At 40.6% G+C, this 26,129-nt stretch overlaps 1 protein-coding gene across 3 annotated transcripts in view; it reads right to left on the reverse strand.

Annotated features, from left to right (window-relative positions):
• Positions 1–26,129, reverse strand: part of apeh (acylaminoacyl-peptide hydrolase) — a 148,222-nt gene that overhangs the window by 79,945 nt on the left and 42,148 nt on the right. For all 3 annotated transcript variants that reach the window (XM_051670153.1, XM_051670154.1, XM_051670152.1), the window contains exons 8-15: positions 25,957–26,094; positions 25,791–25,882; positions 13,369–13,409; positions 13,156–13,277; positions 12,720–12,780; positions 12,493–12,590; positions 10,224–10,275; positions 10,050–10,138 (exon numbers count right to left, since the gene is read on the reverse strand). In XM_051670153.1, coding sequence (XP_051526113.1) covers positions 10,050–10,138; positions 10,224–10,275; positions 12,493–12,590; positions 12,720–12,780; positions 13,156–13,277; positions 13,369–13,409; positions 25,791–25,882; positions 25,957–26,094 — 693 coding nt within the window. The remainder of the gene's footprint in view (positions 1–10,049; positions 10,139–10,223; positions 10,276–12,492; positions 12,591–12,719; positions 12,781–13,155; positions 13,278–13,368; positions 13,410–25,790; positions 25,883–25,956; positions 26,095–26,129) is intronic.

Genomic DNA, 26,129 nt, shown 5'->3' on the forward strand with positions numbered 1-26,129 from the left:
CGACCTTTTGACCCCTCTTTTCCAGACGTCCCACTCGCCCATTAAAACCAATGCAATTTTCATAAAGCGTCTGTGGATGACATCCCTAATTGGGCCAATCAAGTGTAAAAAAAGGTCAAAGGGTCTCAGAACTCTGAACATGGCCTAAGCGCACCCTAATGAGATGCATATATCAATTTCAGGGCGTTTGGACCTTTCTGAGCACCGTCCACCAGCCACTTACCAAAAATGAATGGAATAAATTGCAGGTGGGACTTTTCTACGAAGGTCCCGCGGCCCCCAAATTTCACACTGTGGTAGCCCAATGTCCCTCGAAGGACATATCAAGAGCACAAGGCTCTAGAAAAAAGGAAAATACTTTTTTAGAGTTTATACAAGATTCTCTCACATAGGCCTCTTCCACTCACAGCTTGACAAAGCCTATTGAATTAGAATAGAGGGTTTGGATCTACACTTAGGAAGGTTCTAGAGACCCCAAATTTGGGGCCTGATTGGGGGCCCCTGACGGTCGAGGATCTCAAATTTCAAGGTCCTGTGGCCTTCAGAACCCCCTTTTCTAGACATCCCACTTCCCCATTAAACCAATGCAATTCCATAGGGGTTTCGTGGACAGCCTTAAATTTGGTGCTAAGACCTGAGGGCTTCCAATGCTTCATCGTAGGGCCCTTAGAAACAACATATTAAAAAGCCATGTCCCTCATTTGGGAAGTTCTTTAAAAAAATCAACAAAAATAAACTCAACAAAAAAGAAACGTCCTCTCACTTTCAACTGTTTTTTCAGCAAACTTAACATGTGTAAATATTTGTATGAACATAAAAAGATAACAACTAAGACAAACTGAACAAGTTTCACAGACATGTTACTAACAGAAATGGAATAATGTGTCCCTGAACAAAGGGGGGTCAAAATCAAAAGTAACAGTCAGTATCCTGTGTGGTCACCAACTGCATTAAGTACTGCAGTACTCTCCTCCTCATGGTCTGCACCAGATTTGCCAGTTCTTGCTGTGAGATGTTACCCCACTCTTCCACCAAGGCACTTGCAAGTTCCCAGACATTTCTGGGGGGAATGGTCCTAGCCCCGATCCAACAGGTCACAGACGTGCTCAATAGGATTGAGATCCGGGCTCTTCACTGACCATGGAAGAACACCAACATTCCTGTCTTGCAGGAAATCATGCACAGAAGGAGCAGTATGGCTGGTGGCATTGTCATGCTGGAGGGTCATATCAGGATGAGCCTGCAGGAAGGATACCACATGAGGGAGGAGGATGTCTTCCCTGTAATGCACAGCATTGAGATTGCCTGCAATGACAACAAGCTCAGTCCGATGATGCTGTGACACGCCGCCCCAGACCTTGACGGACCTTCCACCTCCAAATCGATCCCGCTCCAGAGTACAGGCCTCGGTGTAATGCTCATCCCTTCGACGATAAACGCGAGTTCGACCATCACCCCTGGTGAGACAAAACCACGACTCGTCAGTGAAGAACACTTTTTGCCAGTTCTGTCTGGTCCAGCGAAGGTGGGTTTGTGCCCACAGGCGACGTTGCTGCCGGTGATGTCTGGTAAGGACCTGCCCTACAACAGGCCTACAAGCCCTCAGTCCACCCTCTCTCAGCCTATTGAGGACAGTCTGAGAACTGATGGAGGGATTGTGCATTCCTGGTGTAACTTGGGCAGTTGTTGTTGTCATCCTGAACCTGTCCCGCAGGTGTGATATTCAGATGTATCGATCCTGTGCAGGTGTTGTTAAATGTGGTCTGCCACTGCGAGGACGATCAGCTGTCCTTCCTGTCTCCCTATAGCACAGTCTTAGGCATCTCGCAGCACAGACATTGCAATTTATTGCCCTGGCCACATCTGCAGTCCTCATGCCTTCATGCAGCATGCCTAAGGCACATTCACGCAGATGAGCAGGGACTCTGGCCATCTTTCTTTTGGTGATTTTCTGAGTAAGTAGAAAGGTCTCTTTAGTGTCCTAAGTTTTTATAACTGTGACCTTAATTGCCTACTGTCTGTAAGCTATTAGTGTCTCAATGACCATTCCACAGGTGCATGTTCATTAATTGTTTATGGTTCATTGAACAAGCATGGAAAACATGGTATAAACCCTTTACAATAAAGATCTGTAAAGTTATTTGGATTTTTATAAAATTATCTTTAAAATACAGTGTCCTGAAAAAGGGACATTTCTTTTTTTGCTGAGTTTATTATAGAAAAATAACTGTCACTTTTCATTCACAAGTCAGCCAATTAAGCACTAACAAAGTCATTCAGACTTCAGACTTTGCAGACTTACTTATGGGCCCATAAGAAGCTAAAGATTTCAAATTGGAGTCCTTTGGAGCTTTCTGAGTGGCGTCCACCAAGCTGCTAGTGAAAATGAATGGTATAAACTGCTCCGTGAGGGCCTACGGACCCCAAATTTCACATGCTGACACGTCGAGTACTAAGGTCTAGGATGCAAGAGAGTATTTTTCATTATTTTCAATAGATCTTTCTGCCTGTCACAGAAGCCTATGCCTGAGAGGCCTAAATGCACCAGTACATTCATCAGTTAATTTATTGTTATTAGGATGAGTTTTGGGATTAAACCAAATGCATGGCGCTCAGGGCTTCCCATAGAACACGTTTACATAACCCAAAAGTATTGAAAATGTTGATTTGGCATGAAAAATGTCTGTGCATGAACCACCTATTTGGCGGCCTTGAAACAGATTGCACGTGGGCACTTCCTGTGTGACCTGGTTGGTGCTAAGACCTGGGGGCTTCAAATGCTTCATTGTAGGGCCCTTAGAAACAACATATTAAAAAGCTGTGTCCCCCAGAGTTTGGGAAGTACTTCAAGAAAAAAATAAAGAAAAATAACTGTCACTTTTCAAGTCAGCCAATTAAGCACTTAACAAACTCATTCAGACTTCAAACTTTGCACACTGTCTAAAGTGCCCCTGAGAAGCTATAGATATAGCTATAGCTTTTTGAGGGGTGTCCACGAAACACCTATAGAAATTAATGGAATAAATTACTTGTGGGATGCACCCATGCAGTGTGCCCAGAGGTCCCCGAGACCACAAATTTCCCCTCGTGGGCCTCTTGAAGACATACTGAGAGGGCTAATGATTTCGGTTTAAGTTTTAGTTGAACATCAGATAACACTTTTAAAGGACTCTGGGAAGGCACAGTGGGCACCCACCATGTGCCCCATGAGGAAATGGATTGAAAAAATGTAAAAAAAAAAAAAAAAAAATTTGTGTCAAGAATGCCTAAAAACACACGCTGTCCGGCATGAATTAGGGCGATGTATGGCATGGGGGGCACACGGGAGCAAAGGCATGCCAAAGTGATATTTAGATGGATAAGGGGACAAATAGTGGTTTTGTGGACAGAAGTTAGGACATCTACATGGTTCGTGGACAAAGGCCCATTAAAATACATTGCCATTGGGCGAATACATGGTGCGATAGATCGTATCGCAAATTAGGCGCCCATTTGCCTATTTGCTATATGACGAAATGGACGTTTTCGCCTTACCAAAGGTAAGATCAAGTCAGGGCCCCTTGATGCCATACATCACCACGATTGGTCCCGGGCAGCACCTGAGCATCCCACAAGGTCATCCTGAGTGCTTTTACGGACCTTCGTAGCACTTGGAATTTTTTTGCTTTTTTAACTCGACTTTGCTTAAATGCAAAAAAAGAGACGGTGTCCAAAAACCCAGTATGAAAATTACATTGGTTTAAATGGCAAATGGGACATCTAGAAAAGAGGGGTCAAAAGGTTGTAGGACCTTGAAAATAAATATCCTCAACCGTCAGGAGCCCCCAGATTACGTCATAGAATTTGGAGGCCCTGGGTGCTTGCTAAGTGTTAAAACCTCTGATGATTGTACTGCTGCACACAGGCCTACATGGCAGGCTGTCTCATTTATTCCTATGGCAGGCAGGGAGATCTACTGAAAATAATGAAAAATAATTTTATGCATCCCAGGCCTTAGTCGGATGTGGTGCCAGGCCTACGTCCATGTGCAATGTATACCATTCGTTTATATACTGTTTATGGACACTACTCCGAAACCTACAAATGACTCCAATTTGAAATCTATACCTTCTCAGGGGACCCCTAGACAGTGTGCAAAGTTTGAAGTGTGAATGAGTTGGTTAAGTACTAAACTGGCCGACTTGTGAGTGAAAAGTGACAGTTATTTTTCTAGAATATTTTTACAGATTTTTTTTCAAAGTACTTGCCCAGCACTAACTGAAATAAAATTCCAATATGTTGTTCAAGGGGGCTCAATGAGTGAGCATTCAATGCCCCTAGGTGTTTGCACCACATTTAAGGGTGTTTTTACTGTCACACAGGAAGTCCCAGCTGCAATGTATTTAATGGCCGCCAAATACATGGTCCATGGACACTAATTTTTTATGCAAATTATACATATTAATGAGTTGTAATTTACATAAATGGGTTCTACTGAGATGTATAAGTACCCTTAAAGTGGTTACATTCAAAAAGATCATTATATATGTAATATTATACCTCATAAGAAAGGCAATTTTTGCTCAAAAGCTGTCATTCAGGAAGATACCAGCTGCAATGATATAATGGCCACCAAATACATGGTCTGTGGACACTCATTTATGACATTAATTAGACATTATTATGACTTAAAAGTAATTTATATATGTTTATTTGTATGCCCTGAGTGATAAACAGTTGGTTCAATAAATAATATTTATTACAAATATTCATTAAATACATTTAAATGGAATGTCCATAAACCTAGTATTTGGCAGCCATTATATACATTGCTACAGTGTATGTATCACATACATTCTTTGTGGACAGTCCTGTTTTATGCATGTTATACATAGCATTTGTCTTAAGATGGTTATTTATATCTTCAGCTTTAGTGTGCCAATAGGAAATATAAGTATTAGACTCACAAACATTACTTTTGCAAATAGAAAATATTAAAATAGAAGATCAGGGAGCCATGCAACAGATGTCATGGCCCCCACAAAGCCCCACACTGAACATCGTGTCAGTCTGAGATTACATAAAGAGACAGAAGCAATTGAGACAGTCTAAATAGATAGAAGAACTGTGGCAAATTCTCCAAGAAGCTTGGAACATCCTATCTGCCAACAACCAAGAAAAACTGTGTCCAGGTGTACCTAGGAGAATTGGTGATGTTTTAAATGCAAAGGTGGTCATGGCAAATATTGATTTAGCTTTTTTATGTTTACTAGACTTTGTATGACATTAAGAAATAAATGAAAACTATGTATGTCATTATTTTTGAAGACATCCTCACTATGCAACATTTTTCACAAGTGCCTACAATTTTTGCACAGTACTGTACATATTTACATTTGTATGCCCTGAGTGCAAAACAGGTGTTTCAATCAATAATATTTATTGTAAATAATGTATGTCCATAAACCTAGTATTTAAACCAATAAATACATTGTATGTGGGATCTTCCTGTGTTTTGGGATGAAGTGGCTTAATATACATGGTAGGTGGACAAATACTCTGTTTATGGACAGCCCCACCCACTCCTGTACACACCCACAGGGTCCGGTGCCCCCAAGGATGAGGTGGCATAAAATACTTGGTAAGTGGCAGGTACGACAGACAAACACTTTTGGACATTGGTTCTGCAATTGCACACTGTAAACCGGACTTTAAATTCCTCAATGCCAACCCGCTGTTTACAAACAAGCCAGCAGAGCCCTTTGTCTGGGCAGCCCGGCCACAGAAATGCATAAGGAAAAGGGGAAGGAGAGCCGGCGTTATCATCAGAGTAAGACGTCATGCAAATCGACCACTGCTACCCAGTATTCTACTGGCAAATGTTCAGTCTCTGGACAACAAGTTCTGCAAGCAGAGAGCGCGGATCTCTTTCCAACGAGAGACGAGGGACTGTTGCATTATCTGCCTTATGGAAACTTGGATGTCTGCTGAGATTCCAGATTCAGCCATCGAACCAGCAGGGTTCTCCGTGCACCGAGCGGACAGAGCAAAAGACCTCTCAGACAAAAGCAGAGGTGGTGGTGTATGTTTTATGATCAACAAATCCTGGTGTGATCAGAGGAGCATACATTCTATCAAGTCTTTCTGTTCTCCTAATCTGGAATTTCTCATGCTTCTGTGTTGACCATTCTGGCTACCGAGGGAATTCACAGCGTTCATTATCACTGTTGTGTACATCCCGCCACAAGCCGACACAGACCGGGCACTCAAGGAACCGTACGGGAGTATAATTGAGCAGGAAACCGCGCACCCTGAGGCTGAGTTCATTGTGACTGGGTACACGAGGGGACCGGGTTTTGGACCATTGCTACTCTCCCTTCCGGGATGGCTACAAATCCCTTCCCTGCCCACCATTTGGAAAATCGGACCACTCTTCCATTATGCTTCTGCCCGCTTACAGGCAGAAACTGAAATAGGAAGCACCCACCCTCAGAATGATCCAGTGCCGGTTGGACAATCAGATTCTACGCTACAAGACTGTTTTGATCACGTGGACTGGGAGATGTTCCGGTCCGCCTCTGATGATGACATCGAGGTTTACGTTGATAGCGTAACGTGTTTCATCAGAAAGTTCGTAGAGGATGTTGTTCCGACCAAAACAATATGGATCTACCCCAACCAGAAGCCATGGATGAATAGCGATGTTCACGCGGCACTTGATGCGCAGACCTCCGCTTTTAATTAAGGGAACGTGGAGGAGCATAAACAAGCCAGTTATGCACTTCGCAAAACTATCAGAGCAGCCAAACGCCAGTACAGGGACAAGATTGAAGGACAGTTTAACACCAACAACTCTAGAAGCATGTGGCAGGGAATTAATATCATCATGGACTTTAAAGGGAAACTCCGCCGTGAACACCGCTGCCTCTCTCCTGGATGAGCTAAATACTTTTTTGCTCGTTTCAATGGAAATAACACCACCCTCGCAGATAGAGCTCTCACGGCCGAAGCTACAGAGGTTAGTTCACTCTCTGTCTCTGTAGTGGATGTAACCCGATCCTTCCGACGGGTGAATATCCGTAAAGCCGCGGGTCCAGACAGCATTTCGGGCCGCGTCATCAGAGCATGAACCAACTGGCTGGTGTTTTTACGGACATTTTCAACCTTTCCCTCTCTTTGTCTGTAGTCCCCACATGCTTTAAAACATCCACCATTGTGCCTGTACCAAAGCAATCCAAAATCACTTGCTTAAATGAATGGCATCCTGTTTCTCAGCCCACTCCTGTATTCCCTGTACACACATGACTGTGTGGCAACACATAGCTCCAATGCCATGATTAAGTTTGCTGATGATATGACGGTGGTAGGTCTGATCACTGACAATCATGAAACAGCCTACAGAGAGGAGGTGCACACTCTGACATGCTGGTGTCAGGAGCACAACCTCTCCCTCAATGTCAGTAAGACCAAAAAGCTTGTGGTGGATGATAAAGCCTTTGTGAACTCTATGAACTGTATGGACTGTGTAACCATTTTCTTTTCTATCAGGAAGACACGGACGGCACAACCCACAGGCTCCTGTGAACTTACAGGAACTGTTCAGCCCTTCAGTTGCTCTAAAGATGCTGGACAACAACCAACTCTTCAGACCAAAGGGGGAATGTTGAGCCTCATGTGCTCAGATAGGAGACAAAGGCAGGCCTACACATCTTCATAAAGCCTGACTGTGGCCTGTAGGAACACTCAAAGCCTGATAACACGAAAACAGCACCAAAATCAAACAAAGGGAGTCCAAACAGACTACAGATCCAATCAAGCCTTGCTCACTTTACACCTAGGTGTGAAATTTTGAAGGATCAAACTCTGAACTCCTACGCATGACAGAATGCGTCCCTCAACCATGATGCTTCCAGCAACAGTATTCGCCGCGTCTAGTTTCTCCCAGGTGTAGCCTCGCTGACCAAGGAAGTAACGTTCATACCTGAACTTTGGCCATACAATCTCCATCTCGCTGGATGAGCCAAGATTCTCCGTGTTCCACTGAGCATGCTAACGGAACCGAAGTAGACCGCCGAGCAATCCGCGTCTCACCCTTTTGCCTGCAGAAGTGAAGAAAGAAGATTTCTCTTCCTTCTTCAACCGAGTCGACTTTGCTGATATCCCGCTGAGAATCAGCCACCCGCCAACAGAGCGAGGAAACAGCCTCCCATCATCACACGAGCTCCAAGGAACCGAGTCGGAGTCAAACGATGGACAAACACACATTCTACCCGCGTCCTCAAAAGACTCAAGAGGTTTATGTCTGGGTAGAGATAGATTATTATAGTGTGTTATTCTTGTGTATCAAGGTTATTGCTTGTAAAGTTTACGGACCACCAAATCCCCTCATTGCTGCTAATAATACTCAAGGTATTACTGTAACTTACTGTTACCATGAATGAGATTTGCTGTGTTGTCGTCCAACCACGTTGGGCTGTTTGTGCTTTTCCGCCATCACAGGTGAGACCGGCACACTGAGTTTATCCATTAAAGAACAAACGACCACGGTGGACAGATTATGAGCCGTTCACCGCGTCTCTGAGTGATAAAACTAACGGTTGCCGTCACTCCCATGATCGCTAAACCAGCTTCGGTGCCGTCACTCTGTTCTCTCTCTCTCTCATACTAACTGCACACACGACCCTTCACAAACATAACCGCACACACATTTGCCGAACAGATAACTTGGCGATAGAGCCCAGCTTTGTCCCTAAGTTATTATACCTGCAGAGATACGTGTTAAACGGGCAGACGCCATTAACCAGTCTCTCTGCCCACATTCACGGCCACATTCTCTGGATGGAAACCTTGCATGACGTACTCTCTACGAGAGCTACGCCCACCATTTTGTGCACTCCTTCTCTCCTCACACACACACACACACACACACACACACACACACACACACACACACATATCACCCTTCTCTCATGTATTATAGGCTTATCTGTTACCATATCTAATCATGTTACTGTTTAGTTTGCAGTTGAAAGTCGGAAGTTTATCGACTGCATTGTATTCATTATTAATTGATATTACTGCATCAATAAACTTAGTTATACTTTAAAGAGAAGCATTTTGGTATTGTTCTGCATGCACTTGTGCCAAGGGCTGTCAGTGCTCAGATTCAAGCCTTCATTGTTTACCTTTTGAATGTTGATATTCTCTGGACGTCCACTTTCCTAAGAGAACAATCCTATATTTAGACTGCTATACTGTCTGGTTATTAGTCCCTGACTTCAGGGTGGTGCCCCGGCAATATTAATCCTTATTAATATTGTATTGATTTTGATAATTGATAGTTATCTTTGATGATTGTTCATTTGAAGGATTAATAAGCTAATGTTGATTCTAATCAATGCTCTATTGATTTTAATAATTAATCATTATCTTTGATGATTGTTGATTTGAAGGATTAATAAGCTAATGTTGATTCTAATCAATGTTCTATTGATTTTTAATAATTAATAATTATTTTTTGATAATTATTAATTATTGCTAATAACCAAACCTGCTCCTGAACGAAGCCCCAACATATGACTGATCCAATATTTAGCCCTTGTATTTAGTATGTATAATATTTAGTGTTTGCTCCATGTGTTACACTGGTAAAACTATTACCAGTGTTGTTTATACATTTACAAAATAGTACATTTTCCTATTTAGCCCTTGTAAAACATGTTATTATCTGATTTTAAGAACATTTTTGCTTACTTGTGTATGATAAATAACTTTGGCATTGTGGTTAGGTCACCACTTAATGTCCAGTGTACAAATTTGGGTCCTGAAGCAAAACCAGTTGACAACCACTGTTGCAACCAGTAATTCCACTGATCTTTGACATTCTTTTTTAATATTTAAACTCTGTTTACAGGTGAATAATAGTAGAGTGCAGAGGAGTATGGTTATTGTGGAGTGTTGTAGAGTATGATGGAGTTTAGTGGAGTGTAATGGAGTATGGTAAAGTATGATTGTATGAAATATTAAAAGTATGAAGTACTGTTTGTTATGGTGATATGCGAGCTCAGTACCATGTCTGGAGGGCAGTTTGGTGAAGAGCAGCTGACCACCATCAGATCTCTGTGAACACTCAACAAACTCCAGCTTCCTTCCTGTGATTCTACAGCAATATACGCAGAGACATTAGACACATAGAGTAGGGTCAGGCGTTATATGAGAGGATGAAGAGAGTATAGTCTACATACTAGAGGTGAGACAAGTGACTTCACCACTTGAGGTGTCAACAACCAAAAGTTCCTGTGAAACACACACAAAGACTAATTTAAATTCAAACTAGTAATCAATAAAAATATTTACAAAAGCAAAGTTTAGATTCAGATATAAAAAGACAGAAACAGAAATACTTCAAACAGATTTGGATTATACCATACTTTAACCGACTGCTGTTGTTGAAGAAATAGTCATTTAAAATAAAGTCACAGCCTCTGTTTAGCGTGACAGTGTGTTAATGGGCCATGCTGTCATGGGTTTCACTGATTTCAGGGAGTGAAACAACTGACTGACCACAAACAATGTGTAAATCAGGAGAATACTGATTACCACAAAAATAAATATTAAAAAAATAATATTTTTCATTAGATAAATGACAATAAAAATAAAAAAGCAAAAATCTGGGTTACAATGAGGCACTTACAATTTTTTATTTAGTTTTTAATTAAAATACTTTACGTTATTCAAAAGTATAGCCACAAGACATAAAGGATATGCCTGTAAACATGATTTTAGTGTGATAAATTTGCTTACTAACCTTTTCTGTGAAAAGTTAGCCAATTTGACAACTTTGTTGCCATGCCGATGTAATGTCAACAAACCCTAAAACAACTGTAAAAATTACAATTTAAACAATTTTACAGCTCAAATAATACATGAGTTTTAACAGAAGATTTAATGTAAGTGCTTTTATAAAATTATAAGCTTCACATTTCTGCCTTTAAACTCTCCAAAACTGGCCCCCATTCATTGTAAGTGCCTCACTGCAACCCAGATTTTTGCTTCTTTTTTTATTTTATTTTTTTAAGAAAAGGAGGGACAAGTCAAAATTAATTTTTGAGGTACTCAACTTTATACCACAAATGCTGTTGATTGAGCTTAACTTGTATTGAACCCAGAATATTCCTTTAAGGCTGATTTATGTGATCAGTTACCCATGGACTGAGAAGTGTGTAATATGGGTTGTGAAGCCGTTTCTTGTTAACTTAAGTCCAGGGTACCAAATTCCTTGTACAAACACATCTATCAGCCACTTTCACACATGAACCTGGTATACTGCAGTAAAATTGTTGGATTGCCTACACTAATAAATGTACCAAATCTGCTATTCACACATTAGCACCAAAATGCCATTAAACTCTGAGATGTAATGGGCAATTTTATCAGTCTAAAATTGTTTCCATCAGCTCAGATGAAGAGAAGTGCTTTTAGACTGGATTAAACTACACCACACTGAACAGAATCTAAAAATATTAGAATCACAAACTTGCTGACTATGTAAATGGCTACAGACAAAAATTGGGCACACACTAAATGACTGGCTGTCAATCCGATCCAATCACAAACTCACATGGAAACATGCCCCCATTTTAGGAGATGAATGACAGATGTAAACAAACATGGATGTATGGAAGTGCTGCTGTTGATGTTGCTGCTTTTCTGTTCCAAGTCTCAAAAGAAATGGGAAGAGCACATTTGGGTGCGGCCTTAGATGGAAAGACAGAGACTGTGACGTGAGCTGGAGGTGAATGGCGTTATATGTTTATCTCCACTTTGAGTGCTTGTTTGCCATCTCCATTCTTTCGTTGTCCAGTGTTGTGGTAGCTTGCAGTCGATGTCCAATAACTTCTCACCATATGACTTCAGATTTGAGTCGTGGAGCATCATACACTACGAGATTTCCTCTTTAGTCAGCTCTGAAATATCAACTATTTTTTATATCCTCAAACTAAATGAAATAATTTCACTATCTGACACATCTTCAGTCAACACGTCCATGCACAAACCGGTAATCTTATGACTCAAACTGAACTTATCATGTCATGTCACAACTTCTCATTCAGGGAATAGTCAGAGGTAAATTTACTGGTTACGTGTTCACAGAAAATTGCAGTTAATTTTCTGAAAAAAGGCTGTACGTGTGTAAGCAACTTCAAGGAAAGGTTGATGCTAATATTGGTGTTGCCTCTAATAATTTCTATGTTTAATATTAGAAGCAAACATATAATATTAGCATCAGGACTGTATAGTGTGCAGCCTGATATGTATCCCGTTTAAAACTCCATGCCTCGATGGGCCATCAAAGTTATCAACGCAAAAAAGAAAAACACTATTAATTAGGTACAGTTAACAATGTCTTTTTCGTTTTGGTCTATGAGTGTATATGCATGTATAAAAATATTACATGATACCAAATATTTCCAGTTTTGTCTGAATTACAGTTAATCTAGCATGATACATTACCTTACTACTCCTCTGAGCACTAGATATGAGCACTCGCTGACTGTCAGCCGACCAGCAGCGATGAGGCAGCATTGAGCTGTAGATACCACTGAAGCCATCTGACACATGCACGCAAACACACAGACATACACAATCAATTTTAACAGGCCACAGTTCTTCACCTTAGAAAAACACATTTACTGCCTCTTTACCAATAATCAAAGAATACTACGAAAGCACACACATACCTTCTCTGGCTCTGTGCACCACATCAACCACGACACTCGTCTGCTTGGTGTACCAGTCATACTGCAACCAAAACCACAACAATACACAGTCACAGCTGTCTGAGTGATGGTACAAAAGGATAGACATCACAGTAATACACATGCACACACAATACCTGCCAAGAGTTTGGACACACCTACTCATTCTTTATAATACCATTTTCCACATTTTAGAATAATAGTAAAGACATCAAAACTGCGATGGACATTCAGGAATTATGCAGTGACCAAAATTAAAGACCAAATAAAAACAATCTTTTATTTGAGTTTCTACTTTTCTAGATTCCAGCTCTGGACTCTCAAGGCATTCTCTGATGCATCTGCACAAGGTGTATCCTGTGCAAACACTTGTTGGCTGCTCTTCTGCACCAATTCACACATACACCCAAATACACACCATACAAAGGCGGCTGCACTGCTGATGTGGACCGAAGATGCTACACTCCAGATAAACAATCCGACAGAGGTCAGGACTGAGCCGAGGAGAGGAGACCGCGCTTGAGTCAGATGATAACTGCTCTGAGACACACAGAGCACACATACAGGTTATAAAGCTAATATTCTGTTCAATGCAGGGTTTGAGATGGACAGAGAGCATGTGACAGCTTACCACATTTACCACTTGCCAGATCCACATAAAACAAAGACGACCTGTACAAATGATACAGCTGTCAGCACACTGGGTGATTTATGATAGCACTTTCAAAACATTCATTTAAAGGAATAGTTTACAAAAAAAAAAATTCATCCCTTAAGGCGGTCATACACCAGATGAGAAGCGCCACGCCGCATTGAGTCGCAGCTAGGACAGGACACTTCGATGCGGTGCAGATGGCAGCCCAAAGTTGTGATATACACACAAAAGTTATGAAGGATTTTGTATGTCTTCAAGAATGAACAAAGTGACGTTGATGAGTTTGCAGGTTAGTGTAAAAAACTGGTGTAACTGTGCAAACTAATGCTGACGTTTATTAAGCAATTTCTCTTTATGTAGCCTTGAATAGGTTTCATTCAAGCTATCAATCCACAAAAAGACATTTGTAACTGTAAATACATTGTGTAGGCTATCTGAAAGATACATACTCACAATATATTATCCAGCAATGGCTAGAGTATATAATCTATGTCCTTTGATAATGATTCAAGTCAAATTTAATGGAAAACTATGCGAGTTGTGCTCTGTGGCGCGGCAGAAATTTTAGCAGCCTCCGGAGTCGTGGCTGGGAGATGCCTACAGACACGAAAAACAACAAACGTGGCGGCAGTGTGTGTACTTTCATAGAAAACTACTGTTTCAAATTTTTGAACACGCCATGTTGTGCGCGCCAGACGAGTCCGGTGTGTGACCCCCTTTACTCACCCTTGATCCAAACCAGTAGGACTTTCTTTCTTTCATGAATCACAAAAGCAGGGTTTTACCTGCAATTAAATTGTTATCTGGGTGGCCGCCAAAAGATTTTCAATGCAGGAAAAACACTGCTTTTGTGTTTGTTGAAACAAATTTATTGATATTCCACTCGCGTTCAGTGCCTTATACACACTAAATATGCTTCTCATTTGAAGCATGCATTTGAAGCCTGTCTTTTGTGAGTGTGGCGCGACTTTTCATAGAACCACTTGTGCAAATGATCCACTCTACTATATCCTACCATATCTCTGGAGCGTAAGTGCGTCAACCGAGAGTTAGGATAGCCGAACTGCCTCTCGTTTCCTCCTGAGACCAGAGCGTGACTGCTGTGTGCATTTTCCATTTCCCTTTTTCATTTGTAACTAGTAGCACCTAATAAACATGCAATAAAAATAATAATAAAAAATTCTAGAGCAAATGGTTCTCCTAAAAATGTATATCCACATTTGAGCTGATACATTTTTGTTTTCAAATTGTTTAATATGTTTCCAGGAGTGCTGATTATTCATGTTTTTGAGACGTTAAAGGCATGACAGCTGATTTTCTGTACAGCTGCATTGGAACAATGGAAAAGCTTGATTTTACTTTTATGTAAAAAAAAAAAAAAAAAAAAAAAAAAAAATTCTACTGCTCTCTCTTTGCAATGTCAAACAAATGATAGTAAGTGTTGAAGCATTTTACCAATCAGAAATTAACATAATTCATTCTGATTCAAAGTAATGTCCAGGATTATCCAATCACTGCCAAACATGTAAAAATAAAATTATACATTATAAATTTTAAATCTACGTACTGATCATCATTGTCCCATGCCTGTCAAACATGTGGTCCAAACATCATCTGCAGCCTGAAACTGAACTTTTGGTCAGATTTTAGAGTGAATGCACTTAGCGGCATAGGAAATCCACAGGATGCTCCCTAGCGTCCTTGCTCCCTATTTAGTGAATGACCTAACCTCAAGAGTGCTGTCTGACTGCACTGGTCTTAGAACAGTTCCAAATGCACCTTATTTTCTACTCCATATAAAGCCTCTGAAAGAAAAAGAAAAAATTCTAAATGTGAATAAGCACAGTAAATATAGGATTTCTAATGAAAAACTAGCACTATTGTCTAGTATAGCTCAAATAAATAAGAAAATGGCATATCGAATGATACTAGACACTCTAATCTTTTGACTCAAACAGGTTTTAATGTAAAAACTTAGGGTGCTTTCACAACAGAGCACGGTTCGCATGAAAAATTGGTAATGTGAAAGCTGTCATGCAGACCGGGGAGCGCACCGCGGTACCAAACCCGAGACTACCTGTAGGAGGTGGTCTGAGTTCGGTTGCAATGGAACTGTAGCGAGATTCGCGTGAATGTGAAAGCAACTCGGACTCGGGTGCGCACTCGTTCAGGAAGTAAAGTAACCTGCGCATGCGTTTTAGCCGATGACGACATCATTAGTTTCGACAACACACGAGGATCCACACATTCCTGAAAGTCCCAAAAAAGTAATGACACCACAATGACATACAAGTACAATCAACACTATAAATACTATCTGTCTATCTATCTATACACCTTAAAAATATTATATATAAATACTATTATAGGTTATACAGTTGTGCTCAAAAGTTTGCATACCCTTGAAGAATTGGAAATATATGTACCATTTTTAAAGAAAACATGAGTGAGCAGGCAAAGCACATTTCTTTTATTTCTTATGGGATTCATATTCAACTGTAGGTTATAACAGAATGGCACAATCATAAAACAAAACATGACAACAATGAAAAAAATTAAGTCTGCATACCCTTAGTTCTTAATACTGTGTATTGCCCCCTTCAGCATCAATGACAGCATACAGTCTTTTGTAATAGTTGTCTATGAGGCCCCAAATTCTTGCAGGTGGTATAGCTGCCCATTCGTCTTGGCAAAATGCCTCCAGGTCATGCAAAGTCTTTGGTCGTCTTGCATGAACCACACGTTTGAGATCTCCCCAGAGTGGCTCGATGATATTACGGTAAGGAGACTGTGATGGCCACTCCAGAAACTTCACCTTTTTCTGCAGTAACCACTGGAGGGTCAACTTGGCCTTGTGCTTAGGGTCATTGTCATGCTGTAAATTCCAAGAGTGTCCCATGCGCAGCTTTCGTGCAGAAGAATGCAAATTGTCTGCCAGTATTTTCTGATAACATGCTACATTCATCTTGCCATCAGTTTTCACAAGATTCCCCGTGCCTTTAGAGCTCACACACCCCCAAAATATCAGTGAGCCACCACCATGCTTCACAGTGGGGATGGTATTCTTTTCACTATAGGCCTTGTTGACCCCTCTCCAAACATAGCACTTATGGATGTGATCATAAAGCTCTATTTTGGTCTCGTCACTCCAAATTACAGTGTGCCAGAAGCTGTGAGGCGTGTCAAGGTGTTGTCAGGCATATTGTAACCAAGCTTTTTTGTGGCATTGGTGCAGTAAAGGCTTCTTTCTGGCAACTCGACCATGCAGCTCATTTCTGTTCAAGTATCATCATATTGTGCTCCTTGAAACAACCACACCGTCTTTTTCCAGAGCAGCCTGTATTTCTCCTGAGGTTACCTGTGGGTTTTCTTTGTATCCCGAACAATTCTTCTGGCAGTTGTGGCTGAAATCTTTCTTGGTCTACCTGACCTTGGCTTGGTATCAAGAGATCCCTGACTTTTCCTCTTCATAATAAGTGATTGAACAGTACTGACTGGCATTTTCAAGGCTTTGGATATCTTTTTATATCCTTTTCCATCTTTACAAAGTTCCAATACCTTGTTACGCAGGTCTTTTGACAGTTCTTTTCTGCTCCCCATGGCTCAGTATCTAGCTTGCTCAGTGCATCCACGTGAGAGCTAACAAACTCAATGATTATTTATACACAGGCACTAATTGCAATTTAAAAAGCCACAGGTGTGGGAAATTAACCTTTAATTGCCATTTAAACCTGTGTGTGTCACCTTGTGTGTCTGTAACAAGGCCAAACATTCAAGGGTATGTAAACTTTTGATCAGGGCCATTTGGGTGATATCTGTTATCATTATGATTTAAAAAGGAGCCAAACAACTATGTGATGATAAATGGCTTTATATGATCACTATCCTTAAATAAAAGACAGTTTTTTTGCATGATCAGTCATATTTTCAAATTCAATGCCAAAATTTCACAATTTCTGCCAGGGTGTGCAAACTTTTGAGCACAACTGCAAATATAGGTTATAACAGTAGATGACAGTGGCGATAACTTCACCTTGGACATGAGCGTGAGTAAGCGTGCAGTGTAAACAAAGATCCAAATGAATTCCTTGCAATCAGCTGTCTCCTCAAAAAACACCATTTGCGAGCAGCAGCAAGCCGCCTTCCTCTGGACATCTGATGAGTTATGCCATGAAGTGCACATATACGCAGTTGTCATTCACTCTGCTGTGGATAATGGCACCAAAATAACAAAAAAACAAAAAGTATGATGAGCCGCGTTGTGTTCACCATGCGTGTTTGTGATGATGTAAGATGAACGCAAATGGACCGGGGTTCGATATAATCAAGTGAGTGTGAAACCAGACCAACGCTGCAGAGGGCACCGGGAACAATCGCACTCGGAATCGGACCGCAGCAAACGTGCCCAGTGTGAAAGCTTAGGTTTCTTACCGTGTCTAGTTTTGTTGGCATTCTGGTGCTTTTACACTTGGTTCGACTGCTTGGACCAAACCAGAGTTCGTTTCCTCCCCCCTCCCCTGCTGATCTCTGTTCACATCATATTTTTGGGGTCCGAAACGCGGTCCGATTACGTCATCAACGTGAGTACAAGCAGCAGCTGTTTATCACTGTAACTAGGCAACAAGTGAAGGAGACATCAGCTTCGCTGTGTTATTGAAGTATTCATCTCTTTGGATTTACCACCAAAACTTTACATGCACAAAATGACAATTATGTTTGTCTGCCACGGATGCATTGAATGTGCAATGATGTGAAGAATATTAGCGTTTGTCTGCTGCAAGCCCACGGATGCGTTACAAGAGTGAAGAATGTGAGCTGCTCGCTGAAGGGGATTTATTTGGACACAAGCTGGTATGAGAAATTCATTAAACCATAATAATTGCGATCGGGAGTCTGCAAAGATGCAAATTATACATCATCAATAAGGGTTCACTTCCGCAATTTCTACGATTGCATTCACATTAGCAGCGAACTGCATCGGAGTTCACATGAACCGTACCCCTGCCCACCTTTTCAAGTGGGCTCGGGTGCGGTTTGAAGGTGCACACCCGAGATGGGAAAACAACGTTCACACCATTCGATCTTGAGTGCGCACCAAAATTACTTGTGTTCAAGTGCTATAATTCATGTCTTTAGGGTGCTTTCACACTTGGTTCGATTGCTTGAACCGAACTCAAGTTCGTTTCCTCCCCCTCCCCCGTCCCCGCTGGTCTCTGTTCACATCATGTTTTTTGGGGTATGAACCGCGGTCTGATTACATCATCAACGTGAGTACAAGCGGCATCTGTTTACCACTGTGTCTAGGTAACAATTCGAGAAGACGTCACTGTGTTAAGTGAAGTATTAAAATTTGTCTCTTTGGATTTGAATACTTCAATAACACAGTGAAGCTGATGTCTTCTTGAGTTGTTGCCTAGTTACAGTATTAATAAGCTACCACTTGCACTCACGTTGATGACGTAATCGGCTGTGGTTCGGACCCAAAAAATATGATGTGAACAGAGACCAGCGGGTGCAGGGGGACGAAACGAACTCGGGTTCGGTCCATGCAATCGAACTAAGTGTGAAAGCACCCTCAAAGACAAACTCCACTGAGATCGGCGGCATATTGTTTTGTCAAATGACTTGAAAGTACGGCGAAAGTTTAATCCTTTACTGACAGCACATAGTCTTCTGAACTGAGATCAGTCAGTTTAATGAATTTCAATTATGCGTTGCGTAAATTGATGCCAAAATACAATGTCCACGCTGAACGCACAAGGTTAAAACGCAGAGCAAATCAACTTGGCTTTGCTCAAATATTGCACCACAGACCTCAAAACTTCAGTGACCAATTTGAATTCAACTGAGATTTTCTAGTTTAGTTTTATGCTACTATTGTTTCAGAACAAATACTAAAATATATTTCTTAAAGAGACTAGCTATCTTGACCTAACCACAGTAATGAGGAGCCACCCATGGTCTTACCTGTGCTTATGTGGCATTGCACTGTAATCATAATGGCAAGTACATAAAGGGCTTTAAAGTATGGACCTTCGAGACTTATGGCAAAGTTTTCTTCCAGTGTAATATATGTTCTGATCGAATGATTTTTGAATTCGATTTGAAATAATTTGGCCTTTTTTGTCTTCAGATATTCCTAAAGATTACTTAAATCATTAAGCTTGATAAAAAGAAAACAGTATCTGTTATGGAGAAGGAAACAAACATTTTCATTAGAAGCACAGTCCTAACTCAGTAAACTGGTCTCCTCATGGGTACAGTCCATATACGTCAGCCACCACCGAAGACCATTTTTGACCCAAGAAAAACCCTGAAATGAATGTTTTTTTCAGAATGTTCATGCTGCTTTTTTCATTACATTAAAAGTGTATGGGGACGGACACTGCTGAGCTCCAAAGCAGCACTATCAAAGCATCATTAAAGTAGTACCTTCTAAGACTTCTGAAGTCAAACGAAAGCTTACTGTGAGGAACAGACACAAATTTCATGATGATGCTGAACGCCATTGGTTCGCGAGTGCTAAATTGCAACACAGTTTCAATTTGCTAAAGTTCAAATGAGATCTGAGAGCTGTTGAAGAGGGGGAAATTTAAGTGAATAACAACTTAAATTTGGGTTTGTTCATCCAATATGATCACATGGGAAATCGACATATTACTACCAAAAGTTCAAGTACCCTGACATCGAACCCATTCTGCTGAGTTACTGACAAAAGCAATCTCCCATCAGACATTTTTGCATCAGTTTAAATGCAGGGCCGTACAGTGCGACAGTTTTGTTCGCATTTGTGAAAAAATATAAAAGTGTGATGACAAATTTGAACCCATTCACACATGTGCAATAAGCGTCATTTCCACCTACGAGGAGCATTGCTACAAAGAACATGTACACATCGGGTCAGATGTGCTTTCCTATTGCCAATTCTAGAGCACTAAGCAGAAAGTTATGTGATCAACAAAAACACAAGATATTATTCTGCCCTTTAAAGTCTGGAAGCACTTAATTGCTCGAGTTTCAGAGGATGAAACATTGGATTAGGCATGTTTATGAAATTCAAAGACACACCATAGTGGGACGCATTCCTCTAATAGGATTTTCAGATTAGTGTTAGATAGATGTGGGTTTTGTGGGATAGATGTGAGAACAGTGGGTCTGTTCTTAACCCATTACATTTAACGTGTAAAAAAATGATTGAAAACAAAGTATCATTGTTTTTTTATTAGATAGCAGGAAATAAAGAAAATACTTTGTGGTGATGGGGCAAATGGTCAGTCAATGAAAATTACAAGGGTGCTGCATAAAAAAAATTCTGACCGCACTCATACATGCACTTATACATTTTAATTTGTGCAGATTAATTAATTAGTTCACTAACACCCGTGTGAACACCTAAAAGGTTAGCATATATCCCTGAAATGCGTTTACCCTTTCCTGTGGTTTGACTGATTTCAGCATTGCGTCAGCAGCCTTAGAGACATGGGTTCTCGTCCTGTGTTGAATGCATGAAGAAATCGCATTCACAGACCATATTTTCCAGAATAAAAGACACGTTTTTTTTCATCATCTGAAACATCCTGCGACTTATAGTCCAAAGCGACTATAAGTCACATAATTTATATGTAACTGATGTCAGCAGGTCAAACACACACAGATGAAAACATCAGTCATAAAGATGGTAGAAGCATTTTAAAGTTGCCAATTCAGAATATTTTGCCTTTACGAAGTACTGTATGCATCCAGTTTAAATATTTTGTCCATCATAACATTATTGTTCTAACAAACTCTGACTGCTGTCAAATGCAACTCCTCACATGCCCACTAAATGAAATTTCATCCCACTCGCAGTAAAAACATTAAGGGCTCTAATTTTGTGATGCGTAAAGCTATGCGCAATGACCATGCGCAGCGTCTTATCCAAATTTCCTGATGGCGTGAATTCTAATTGCAATTTTCGTGCCAGCGCAAAGTGCAAGTGAGCGTGGGTCAGAGTGTATGCACTATTGTGGGTGTATGTGTGCAATCTGTGGGTGTATTTTATGTTAATGAAGTGGCGCAAAGCGCAATTTGCTATTCTCCTGAGAAATATGTTGTTAAACTAAGACGTTTGAAAACCATGTCTTAACAGCGCAAAGTTTAAACTCAGTTCCTGCACTTGCAGTTTGGAGATTCCACCAGCAGGTGGTAATAAAGTTCATGTCCAAATTCTGAAAATATAGTGGAACATCAAATTATGTCCCCAACAATCAGAGTTTTATATGAGTCTTATATGAAAACCAAAAGTATGAGATTTGTGTTAAACTATCTATAGGTCATGGTTTACTTTTCAATTATTATTATTATGTTTAAATTTACAGTTGTATTTATGGTCTAATTTGTAAGTCTAAATTTGTAAAGTGATTTTTAAATCACTGCAAAATGGGCCAGTGGAAGAAGTTGGAGAGAGTAAAATGTTTGGAATTGGTAGGCTATGATTTTTTGACCACTTCGTTATTTTTATTATATGTTTATTTAGTTTGAAGTGTAATTTAGAAATATTTTTGGTTTATTTTTATCATGTTTCAAAAAATTAATTTATCATAATCTACCGGTAGAAGTGAAGTGTGTGCCGATACAATCACTGTTAATACTAGCCATGATTTGTGTGTCAGTAGATGAAAATGATTACTAATACTTGCTTTCTCTGTAATTTAACGGAGCCTACATCCAAATTCTGAGGAGAATCACATTTTCCATGCGTATAAAAGGAGCATGTCACTATCATAGTAATATGCCCGACAATCAAGGACGCATTTTAATGCACACAAGAACGTCATTTTCAATTCTTCTAATTCACTGCATACATTACAACCTACTTGCACCTAGACTTAGGTTGCACGAAAATACCAAAACTTCATGACCATATCCACTGACTTTGTGCTTACGACTTATGGCATAGTGTTGCGCTTAACGCAAGCGCTCTTAAAATAGGGCCCTAAATCAGTGAACCGGATAATTAAAGAGCCCATATTATGCTAATTTACAGGTTCATAATTTTATTTTGGGGGTCTACTGGAATAGGTTTACATGCATTAATTATTTTTCTCATACTATACATTTCTTTTCCCCGCTCTTCATACTCTGGCCGAAATGCTCTGATTTACCTCCTGTCTCTTTAAAGCCCCCCTTTCCGAAAAGCACAGTCTGCTCTGATTGGTCAACTGGCCTAGTCTGGTGTTATTGGTCAACCCCGTAGAGCGTGTGTCGGAAATGTAACGCCCCTTACCATAACTGAGTTTCAGCTCCCGAGCCATCCTGAGCAGCTGTAAACTCTACTGTATCTATGGTAACAGTGGCATCGGTTTTTGCTGTACCAGTTCGAGCCAGAGTCCGATAATGAATTAAATAATGAAAGTTTGGAAGAACAAGCTGATCGACCTGAACCAACTTTGCAAGCATGACTTGAGCAGGACAGTGGTAGGTTTGAATTTAGTAGCTTTCTTACAAGTACACTGTTGATTATTGTGAACCTAACAAAGCTTCAAGTAAAAGACACGTAGTGCATCTAAGTTAGTCATCTTTTGCTGGAATGGGTGTAGCCGAACTTTTTTCACTTGAGATATGAATGGAGAATAGAGGCTTACTCCCGGTTAGTGAGCAAGTTATCCGTGGACTACCGTGGATAGCGGCCATAACATTACAGCTTGTAATTATATAATTATATAAGACTCTTGAGATCGGCCATTTTTTTTTACATAGTTTTAGGTAAAAGTCAGCCCACAGCTGAATAGTAAACCCTTACCAAAACAATAACATTACATAGCAAGTTAGCCGAGCACTACCGTGGATTGCAGTCGTAAAATTAATGTTTGTAAAAATAAATCCATCTCCACAATTGATCACTATTCATGATAGTAAGAACGACAAACAATCTGCATAATTCGACACAATTTTAGGTAAAAGTGGGCCCGCAGCTGATTAGCAAAACTATTTCAACACAATGACATAAGCTAGCAGGTTAGCAGAGGCCCACAGCTGTGCACTGGATGTACACCGTAGCTACAGCACAAAACTCCGCATTTGAACTCTCGGTAGCAGATAAATTTATAAATAATCAAACATACTTAGAGGTTGTGATTCTGAAGTGCAAGATTGTCCCAACAAACTGGGAACTGTACCATCTTTCAGGGGTAACCGACTTGAAAATCCAGCATTGGTTGTGGTTGTACTGCTGAAGAATAGTGGTAAAAATAAATTTTAACCACTGATACTTCAATTCGTCTGCCTTTGGAAGTCCAAACAAAGAGGTTTTGCTTTCACAGTGAAGAAAACACTAACCCAACTCATCCTGGCCCCTGCTTTAACTACGTTTGTTTGAGGGTGGGCCAAAGTAGCCCTGAGGCAGGCATTATGCAAATGTGTTACATAGTGATGTAGATACTTTACGGAAGAAATGGCTGGACTACAATCCAGCCGATTCGTGTAGTTCTTGAGCAGTGTTGTCTGTGGGAGAGAATAACTCCCTTTAGCATGGACTTTGTGCTATGTAACTTTGCAGAGCTTTTACATGCACAAAGAGCTATGTTACACACTAAAGGAAAGGTAAAATCCCAAAAAGCATAATAGGGCCTCTTTAATACATTGCAAAAAGGGATGCAAATATCAGAAATATCCACAGTCGCAAAGTAAAGTTAATGAATGAATAGAATACAACAGGACTCACAGACTAAAAGCTGTTTATTTGTGCACAGCACAGAGTTACAGATGTTATAAACAGATGTGGCTTACTTGTGTTTCTTTCATGAAACATAAAAAGAAAATGAGAAACTGTTACACACGATTACTTAAAGCAAATTCTCCTATTTAAAACAAGCTCAAAAACACTGTGATAAGATATGTAGATTCAGAGGTACTGTAATCTTCACGGAGCACGTTTGACATCTGAACCACTCAAGGGAAGTCTGGCGGCTGCTCCCCAGTCCTAGTGTCTGCCTCATGCAACCTTTTATCAGTGCAATTTATACAGAGATGCGACTTATGTGGGATTTTTTCTCTCTCAACGACTTATAGTCAGGTGTGACTTTATTTCCTGTTGCATTTCCCCTCTAGGACTATATCTTTACTCCACTGACGGTAACACTGTGTCCTAACCAGACGTGACGTGACGCCGCAACACGAAATAAAAGGTATCTTCTCCATATTAATCTGAGTTTTTGTCCTAACCAGCCACTACAGACGACAAGCAACAGGGCATTCTATTTTTGAAATGGTTTCTATTTCTGCGACGTTGCACCATTAAGCGCAGTCAACAAATGGGTCTAAAATTATTCTAATTGCAGTATATTAAAGTCGGCATCTCACTAGCCAGTTCACAACAACTTGATTTTTGCCGAGGGTGTCACACACCTACCGAATGTTGCGCTTGAGGTCTCGCTCTCTTCAGCCGGAGCTCTCACACACACACACACACACACACACACACACACTAGTTCAGAATGGCAGAGGGATACCGGCTCATTCTGACTTTCTCTCCGCTTTCCTGTCATGTGGAGATTGGCGAAATAACAACAGGAGTACCGCGTGAACATTCAGTAAACAATTGTGACAGACTGAATAAGGATGCGATTCATAAAGTAACTTTGCCCTGTGTAAGTGTGTGATTGTGCATTTATCCCCTCTGGGTTTGCCGTAGAAAGCGAATGCCCATATGATGCTTCAGTGAGAAAATGAGTTGCATTCAATAAACAGACTGTTTCATCTGTAATTGCTCTGTTTTCTAAATTTTATTGTCAATCATCCTCATTTTAGTGAATTAATATCGCAGTGTCATGTCGCGTCTGGTGTGGACAGACCGATTCCGCGTCTGGTTAGGACAAGGTGTTAGGTTTAGGGTTGGGATTTGGGGGTAGAGTTAATAAAATATACATTCCTTTTTTCTTGTATTACATAATTTACAAACAACTCTTATAACTCACTTTTGGCACCCATCTGTAGACATTTCACCCAGAAACTAGGGCTCACAAGTGCCCATATGTTCAAAAACACTTCCCATTTCAGCCACTGGAGGCAGTGGTTCAAATTTTGGTAAGCACAGACCGATTTTAGCTGAAAAACTTTCTGTCGCTGAATTCACAATGAGATCAGTCTGATTAATCATATGGCAGTAGAACGCTTGGAATAAAGTGCATTAGTCGCATGTGCCACATTTATGATGCCTTTATGTCCTTTTTGGAGCTTGACAGCCCCTGATCATTTTGAGCTTTTATTGTATATAAAGTGTTCAACAAAAGAAAGTCATACGGGTTAGAAAGGTGAGGTAGAGTACAAGATGACATTTTCAGTGAACTATTCTTTTAAGCAACACAAAGACATACAGATTTGGAGTGGTTATTTCATTTAGCTAGATATATCACACTCACCTTCTGTTAGGACAGTATTTCAGCCCCAGTCGGAACGGCTCATGCCACCAGCCTAAGAACACCAGACCTGTGTCACTGGGTGCCCAGAATGCCTGTAGACAAGAGTTTCAGTATTGTGATTTGTATTATTTAACTCACAGAACACATTTGACACTTCCAAACACACCTGTCCAGGTGAAATGTTGGTGGGTATTCCTTCCAGCACAGTGATGTTACTGCCCTCAATGTCCAGCACACACAGCACTGGGCTGCTTTTATTCACAAGAGCTTCACCCCAGTCCTCATAAAACTCAAACTGATGCCCCTAGCACAGACACAAACACACCAGCAGTCATTCCC

The sequence above is a fragment of the Myxocyprinus asiaticus genome, chromosome 33, assembly GCF_019703515.2.
Source record: "Myxocyprinus asiaticus isolate MX2 ecotype Aquarium Trade chromosome 33, UBuf_Myxa_2, whole genome shotgun sequence".
NCBI classification, from domain to species: Eukaryota; Metazoa; Chordata; class Actinopteri; order Cypriniformes; family Catostomidae; genus Myxocyprinus; species Myxocyprinus asiaticus.